The sequence below is a fragment of the Lepus europaeus genome, chromosome 2 (assembly GCF_033115175.1).
Source record: "Lepus europaeus isolate LE1 chromosome 2, mLepTim1.pri, whole genome shotgun sequence".
NCBI classification, from domain to species: Eukaryota; Metazoa; Chordata; class Mammalia; order Lagomorpha; family Leporidae; genus Lepus; species Lepus europaeus.
The window spans coordinates 15,207,528-15,216,469 of NC_084828.1; the positions used below are offsets into that span (position 1 = coordinate 15,207,528).

Below are 8,942 nucleotides of genomic sequence, written 5' to 3' on the forward strand. Positions count from 1 at the left end.
TTAAAAAAAATATTTTATATATACATTGCATAAGGCATAAATGTGTAAAATATCACATTATACACCATGAACACATGAAATTAACATGTTCTTTTAAAAATTTTTTACATGTAAAAGAATATGAGCAAATGGGAAATTTTAAAATTTTTTAAAGATGAAAGGGACATGTTCTGTAATGAGGGAGAAATTACCAGTGTTTTTATTATATAATTTTTAAAAATGTTTAATTAATTATTTGGAAGGCAAAATAACAGAGAGGGGATAAAAACAGAGAGAGTGAGAGTGATTTTTTATTAAACTTTTATTTAATGAATATAAATTTCCAAAGTACAGCTTATGGGTTACAATGGCTTCAACCCTCCCATAACTTCCCTCCCACCCGCAACCCTCCCCTTTCCCACTCCCTCTCCCCTTCCATTCACATCAAGATTCATTTTCAATTCTCTTTATATACAGAAGATCAGTTTAGTATATATTAAGTAAAGATTTCAACAGTTTGCCCCATATAGCAACACAAAGTGAAAAAAAGACTGTTGGAGTACTAGTTATAGCATTAAATAACAGTGTACAGCACATTAAAGACAGAGATCCTACATAATATTTTTTTAAAAAATTAGTTAATTTTCTATGCCATTTCCAATTTAACACTTTTTTTTTCATTTCCAATTATCTTTATATACAGAAGATCAATTCAGTATATAATTAGTAAAGATTTCATCAGTTTGCACCCACACAGAAACACAAAGTGTAAAAATACTGTTTCAGGACTAGTTATAGCATCACTACACATTAGACAACACATTAAGGACAGATCCCACATGGGATGTAAGTACACAGTGACTCCTGTTGCTGACTTAACAATTTGACACTCCTGTTCATGGCGTCAGTAATCTCCCTAGGCTCTAGTCATGAGTTGCCAGGGCTATGGAAGCCTTGAGAGTTCCCCGACTTCGATCTTATTCCGATAAGGTCATAGTCAAAGTGGAAGTTCTCTCCTCCCTTCAGAGAAAGGTACCTCTTTCTTTGATGGCCCTGTTCTTTCCACTGGGATCTCACTCACAGAGGTCTTTCATTTAGGTCTTCTTCTTTTTTTTTTTTTTTTTCTTTTCCATGGTATCTTGGCTTTCCATGTCTACAATACTCTCATGGGCTCTTCAGCCAGATCCGAATGCCTTAAGGGCTGATTGTGAGGCCAGAGTGTTGTTTAGGACATCTGCCATTCTATGAGTCTGCTGTGTATCCCGCTTGCCATGTTGGATCCTTCTCTCCCTTTTTGATTCTATCAGTTAGTATTAGCAGACACTTGTCTTGTTTGTGTGATCCCTTTGACTCTTAGACCTATCAGAGCCATTGAATGTGAACTGAAATTGATCACTTGGACTAGTGAGATGGCATTGGTACATGCCACCTTGATGGGATTGTGTTGGAATCCCCTGGCACATTTCTAACTCAACCATTTGGGGCAAGTCCGATGGAGCGTGTCCCAAATTGTACATCTCCTCCCTCTCTTTTTCCACTTTTATATTTAACAGGGATCACTTTTCAGTTAAAATCTAAACACCTAAAAATAATTGTGTGTTAATTACAGAGTTCAACCACTAGTACTAGAACAACAACAACAACAAAAATACTAAAAAGGATAAAGTATTACATTGTACATCTAGAGTCAGGACAAGAGCTGATCAGGTCACTGTTTCTTATAGTGTCAATTTCACTTCAACAGGTTCCCCTTTGGTGCTCAGTTGTCACCGATCAGGGAAAACAAATGATATTTGTCTCTTTGGGACTGGCTTAATTCACTCAGCATGATGTTTTCCAGATTCCTCCATCTTGTTGCAAATTACCGGATTTCATTGTTTCTTACTGCTGTATAGTATTCTATGGAGTACATGTCCCATAATTTCTTTATCCAGTCTGCTGTTGATGGGCATTTGGGTTGGGTCCCAGGACTTAGCTATTGTGAATTGAGCTGCAATAAACATTAATGTGCAGATGGCTTTTTTATTTGCCAAATTAATTTCCTTTGGGTAAATTCCAAGGAGTGGGATGGCTGGGTTGTATGGTAGGGTTATGTTCAGGTTTCTGAGGAATCTCCAGACTGACTTCCATAGTGGCTTAACCAGTTTGCATTCCCACCAACAGTGGGTTAGTGTTCTTTTTTCCCCACATTCTCACCAGCATCTGTTGTTGGTAGATTTCTGAATGTGAGCCATTCTAACCAGGGTGAGGTAAAACCTCATTGTGGTTTTGATTTGCATTTCTCTGATTGCTAGTGATCTTGAACATTTTTTCATGTGTCTGTTGGCCATTTGGATTTCCTCTTTCAAAAAATGTCTATTGAGTCCTTGGCCCATCTCTCAAGTGGGTTGTTTGTTTTGTTGTTGTGGAGTTTCTTGATTTCTTTGTAGATTCTGCTTATCAATCCTTTATCTGTAGTATAGTTTGAAAATATTTTTTCCCATTCTGTCGGTTGCCTCTTCACTTTCCTGATTGTTTCTTTTGAAGTACAGAAACTTCTCAATTTGATGCAATCCCAGAGAGAGTGATTTTGCTGTTCCACTCCCCAGCCAGGCCAAAGTCAGGAGCCAGGAAGTCCATCCTCATCTCCTACATGAAAGACAGTTCAGGTACATGGGCCATCCTCCATTACCTTTCCAGGCATATTAGCGGAAAGCTGGATTGGAAACAGTGTAGCCAGAACTTGAAACAATATTGTTATGCAGAATATTGTTGTCCTAAGCAGTAGCTTAACCCAATGTGCTACAGTGCCATGCTCCAGCATTGTTTTTGATACATGTAGGAAAGAATGTACTAATTAAAAAAAATCTTCTAATCTTGCATGGGAGAAGTTTCACTTACTCCAAACCCTGCATTGCTAATTAGAGAATTAATTCTTCCTGATAACTGTAAGTCAGTGATTTTGCATTTAGGGGGTGCTACACTTAGATCATCACACGTATGAGATTAATGATCACAGCTACCTGAATAAAGATATTGTGAGGATAAAATCAGTCAATATATGTGAAACATACATAACAGAGTTTGGTATATAATAAGGCCTCAGTAAATTCTATCAAATAGTTGGGAAATTAAATACACAGAAAAAAGAATATTTTGCTTAAAAAGCAAAATCTGTATGAGTGTGTATGTAATGGTCTGGATAGTGTTTATAACAAAGGAACTGATTTATCTGAGCTTTAAATGACAGATAAAATGTTAAGAACATTACAAATGAAGGATAGTAGAATAAGAGAGGAGGCGACATGAAAAAATTAGGGAAATCATGTAACTGAAGCATGAACAGTCATTTTGAAACTTGAAGAAAATTTTAATTGGGAAGCAAACAAAGGCTAGTCATGTAATTGGACAGAGTCTCCTCTGGGCACAGCAGTCATGGACATTGTTGAGTGAGAGAATCATGTAATGAAGTGACATTTAAAGGTATGATCTAAATACTTTGCTCAGGAAAAATAGAAAGAAATATGGGTAAGAGTCAAAAGTTGCAGGAAGGCTGGCGCTGTGGCTTAACAGGCTAATCCTCCGCCTTGTGGCAGCAGCACACCGGGTTCTAGTCCTGGTCGGGGCGCCGGATTCTATCCCAGTTGCCCCTCTTCCAGGCCAGCTCTCTGCTATGGCCAGGGAGTGCAGTGGAGGATGGCCCAAGTGCTTGGGCCCTGCACCCACATGGGAGACCAGGAGAAGCGCCTGGCTCCTGGCTTTGGATCAGCGAGATGCGCCGGCCGCAGCGGCCATTGGAGGGTGAACCAACGGCAAAAAGGAAGACCTTTCTCTCTGTCTCTCTCTCTCACTATCCACTCTGCCTGTCAAAAAACAAACAAACAAACAAACAAACAAAAAAGTTGCAGGAAAACATTCATCAGTGTAAAACAAAATTCAGTTTGGATAATAGCACAAATAACGGAAAAGGGGAATGAATGAAAAGTCATAATTTTAAATAGTCAAGGTTGAAAAGTTTTGAAACAAATTTTATCATTATCCATCCTATGCTACATTTAATCTCAACTCTTATTTCAAAATCAGTTGCTTACTTGCCATGACTTTAGAACAATATCTTAACTACTGCCTCAATGAACAAATGCGATTTGATACGTGAGTCGTCTCTCCAGCTTGCCTTTACTACAACTGAAACTTTTGTATGTTTTTCTGTTTTAAAATCTTTATATTTTTCCTTAGACTGCAGTGTCTCCCTTCTTCCCCAACCCCTTGTTATTTCCTTCTATTCTTATAAATTAATTTCCAATTTGAACATTTAGATAAAGTCAATGATCCACTTTTACTCTTCTCTTGTACATCACTAAAAGAAGTCAATAGACATTGACACGGATTTTGCAACTGTCTTATCTCACCCACAAGATATGATGAGCCTGGAAGGAGAAACCAATTTTATCTTTCTGCCATTGCTAGCATCTATCATAATGTTTTGAATTTTCTAAATGCTCAAAAACTATTTGCCTAATAAATTAATGAAGGATGTGCTATTTCTTGGCATGTGTGTGATGTTGAAGTCCTCAGAGGATTTTTTTTTTGTATTAAAGGCAGATAAATTCAGAATTCAGAATCCTCCCTCAAGAATTGGATAGATAAGGATCCCTGTTTCATTGAAGATGAAACTGCAAAATAGTTAAATATAGGGTATCATACAGGAATCCAACTCTTGCATCAGAAGAGGAACCTTAAGCCTGTATTTTATAGGAGTCTGCTAATGAAGGATTTGGGGTTATGCCCAAATGAGTTCTTCCTTCTTAGTGACACTGTTATTATGAAATAACATCAGTGCAATGTATATTAATATACAAATTGCATCAAGGGACTCTACTTTCTGAAGTGTCTGGACATTTTTGCAGTATTACCTTTATGCACACACACACACACACACTGAGATTCTCCTGGTGGTGCTCTAAAATTGAAATTATCTTATTGCAAAAATTAAAGGGAAAAAAATGAAGGAGGGGAAATGGAGGGAGAGAAGAATGTTTATCTTCTTATAAGTTTATCCATAAAATACATGAGTATGTTTGCTGTATATTAATAAACTTTAAAAAATAGTTTAACCTAAGATTATTCTCTGGAACTGGGTTAAGGATGCCATTGAATGAAAAATTATTTGTATATAATGTTTTACAGTTTGGATTACTTTTTTATTACATCTCAATAAATCCTCATTTTTACAATTGTTCCATAAAATCATATTGATCAGTATCGATTATCAGAGCATGTATATATCCAGGCCCGGTGCACACTACAGAATGGTAGTAATACCACCCTATTTAATATCATACTGTATATTGGGAAAATGTTTTGTTCAAATGACTAGAAATTCCTAAATGTCTAATTTGCTTATATCCATGCTTGAAATTTAAAGTTTACTGTGTAGACTTGTAATGATAAATTGATATCACAGAAATGGGTACCATACCACAGAGTGTATCACAGAGAAGGAACTACATGAGTACTAGTTTTCTTGTATTCTTTCCAGGGAAAAACATTCATGAATACATAGAACAGATAAAAAGACACACATACACTTATATACATAAGTATATTGACATGCTAATGATGCAGGCTTGGACTCCTGCTTATGTTAGAGCAGAGCAGACATAAAGAGCTTCAGCACATGCATTTGATAAGCGTTCAGCTAAGTATAGATGTACCTATTACCAACGCTACTGACTGATGCTTGTAGGATTTTGCAAGAAGACTCTGGAAGCTGTGTACAAACAGTAGCAGGTAATGAAGTCGTGGGGGTAGGAGAGGCAGCAAGTGAAGCTCCTTCAGCACAAATTATCAAAGTATGGTAGCCTCTGACCTAAAATACTGAGTAGCATTCACACATTAGTACAGGACTGCAGACAACATAGCATTTTATTTTCAAATTCCTACCTCTTATAGTAAAATTGTCCTATATTTCCCATAAAGAAAATAATCGTCTACCTTAAAAGTTCTCTTCCTGGACAGATGGAAATTTGACGTATGTGGGTGTATCATTTGAACATTAAAGTAGAAGTGTTGTGATAGAAATTGACTTTTCAACTAAGCAGAATTGGAATTTAGACCTATCAGATAATTCAAATTCCATTAAAATAGCTGCTGGAGGGAGGTACTGGATATGTCAACATAAAAAATGGAGTGGGGTGGTTATAGAATACCATAATTAAGCATTTTAAAACCATTTTTTCCAGAATTACAAATCTTCAAGTGTCTTTCAAAGTAATCAAACTTAAGAAAATGACACTTATTCTTATGCAATCACATATATAAATAATTTTAGAAACTCTCTTTTGGAAACTGACATCAGAACCAATGCAGGAGGCAAAACAAATCCACATGTGAATCTGTGTATCTTATTTATTTTACCAAGAATGATAGTTTTCAGTTGTAGTATGAGTAATCATGAAACACATAAGTCTGAAATAATCATGTAAAATATCATGTTTTCCAGCTTTCTTTAGGGAGTTTTATGTGGATTTTTTGTTTATACTAGGATCCATAATTTTAATCGAGCCGAACCTCATTATCTATATTTAAGATCTTAAAACACAAACCAGACTTTCTGTTTGAGTTAGTTTGCTTATTTATTAAAATTAATAAAATGAGCATTTATTTTTTGAACAAAGATACTTTGGTATGAAGTTAGTTTGTACTGGGATTCTGAAATAAAGCAAGCACATTGAAATTTTGTATAGTTATTGTAGTTTAAGCTTTTTCTGCCATTTAGGTTATAGGAGTTTTCACCTCCCTTATAACACTCTTGGTTCCAAGTGACTTCATTTGAATAATTTCCAAAGAGAACAGGATTTTCCTTCAGATAAAGAAACTTTGCCCCTGTTTCAAAAAAAAAAAAATGATACAATTTTTAAAACAATTCCAAGAGGGGGATTTTAAGAATTTGCCAAGATGGTTGTAACTGGAATAAGTTCATAGCCTTCAAAAGTGTCTGTTTTAGTTGGATAATTTAAGAAGAGATCCTAATAAAATCTAGTCACGCAGGCTTCTCAATATATTTAATAAATGGAACGCAGTGTAAGGAACATCCAATTTTATGGGAAGCAAGAGCGCTACTTCCTGCACTCTAATGAGGAGTTCTAATGCAGTCTCATCCAACCAGGAGGAAGAGTCTGTTTACAAAACCGTCACCCTCTAGGGATATATAAAGGGCCAAGCCAAGTGGGGATCAGAATGAAACTTGCATTCAATTCTTCCCCTCAAACACAGCCTGCTCTCAACACCCTCACTATGTCTTGCCAGATCTACTCTCGAAACTGCAGCTCAGGCTCCTCCGGAAATTCCTGCCATATCCCTGCCTCCTCCTCCGTTGCCCACTGCTCTACAAATGTGAGCTGTGGAAATGCCTTCTGCTTACCCAGCAGCTGTCAAGATCATACCTACATTGAACCAACCAGCTGCCAGCCAACCAACTGTGTGCCCAGCAACTGTGCAACCTCCTGGAGATCTTCCAGTATTTACTATGTACCCAGACCCAGCCTAGGAACCAGTTTTATTCCTGCTTCTTCCTGTGTTTCCAGCTCCTGCCTCCCAGTATCCTGTAAACCTCCAAGCTATGTGTCCAGCAGTTGCCGTCCGCAGAACACCGTGATCAATACTTGCCAACCCATTGGTAGCGTGCTCAGTGCCTACCGCCCTTTGACCTCTCTGCCCAGCAGCTGTCGACCCCAGAGCCTCCTCACTTATGGATGCCAACCCGGAGGTTACTTGGCCTGTGGTCCTCAAGCAGTTCATATCATCTCCAGCAGCCCAAGACCTCTGCAGCCTCCATCCAGCAGCTGTCAACCTGTGACCCATGTGTATGGCACATGTCATCCATCTTGCTCTGTCCAGGGATGCCAGTAGCATGCTTGTTCCAGCAAATCATCATGCTGAAGACTCAGGATAAAATTTCAAACTCCATGGACTTTTGGTTCTTTCTTAGTGGTGTCTGGTTGCGGGTTGTTTGTTTCTACTGTACCTGATCTAAAGTGATTTACTACTTTCACGTTTTCATCTTTCCTTGATGCTAAAAACTAATTGGTTTACAATGCCTCTCAATGTTGCCTGAGTGTGGGAAGCATGTATTTGTTTGCACTATAATAAACAAGATCATGTCAAAGCTAAGAATCTGGTTCATTGGTTTTCTTTCATTCCTTCATTTTGATACAGAAGTGGTCAACCCAGACTCCTTATAAGATTTGTGAATAAGACAAAGTGCTGTGTAACAATGTTCTTTTACTGATAGTAGAAAGATGACTTGGTGGTGTGATTCCTGAAGCTGCTTTTTAGACTTCTGATGCTATGTCCTTGACAGATCCAGGAATCCTTGGCGGAATGTGTTTTGAAAAGGCAAGATGAGGAATTATATCTTTTAGCTCTCTCTTCCACTGAGTATCCTTACACTGGAATGTTTTTTTTTTTCTCATTACAAACCTAACAATAGGCTTCTACTTAATCCTTCGATGACATTATATGATTGATTCCCATAAGGTAAAAGCCCAAATCCCTTACCATGATACTGGATTCCTTCATTGTCTTCCTCCTATTATTTGATTGAATCCCCTTTTGCTGTATATCAAAAATCCAATTCTGAATTACACATAGATCCCCAACATGATTTTGAAAATCATCCTTTTTTCATATGTCATCAACAAGATTAGGATCTCTGTCTTATCTGCTTTGAAAATTCATGCTCACTTTTGAAAACACAGACCTATGATTCACGTATTGGCCTATTGATTTCTTCAGCCAAGAGGTTGCTTTCCTGTTATGTACTGAGACCCTATGTGCTGAAAACAAGAGATAAAGTGTGAAGACAGACTTAAACTATTGCTAAGTTTACCAGCAGTTAGATATCTTGGGTTACTTCTTTATTAAGGATACATTCTTCAGCTTTTCAAAATTAGCATGTGTGGAATTACATAATTTACTAATTA

General features: G+C 37.3%; 1 protein-coding gene across 1 annotated transcript; it reads left to right on the forward strand.

Annotated features, from left to right (window-relative positions):
• Positions 1-7,197: 7,197 nt before the first annotated feature.
• LOC133750376 (keratin-associated protein 26-1) lies at positions 7,198-7,869 on the forward strand. Its single transcript, XM_062179968.1, has one exon. The coding sequence runs from the start codon at positions 7,198-7,200 to the stop codon at positions 7,867-7,869; it is 672 nt and encodes a 223-aa protein (XP_062035952.1).
• Positions 7,870-8,942: the final 1,073 nt, after the last annotated feature.

Excerpts from the sequence above, each read along its gene's own strand:
- LOC133750376 (XM_062179968.1), top strand. The coding sequence starts at position 7,198 with ATGAAACTTGCATTCAATTCTTCCCCTCAAACACAGCCTGCTCTCAAC.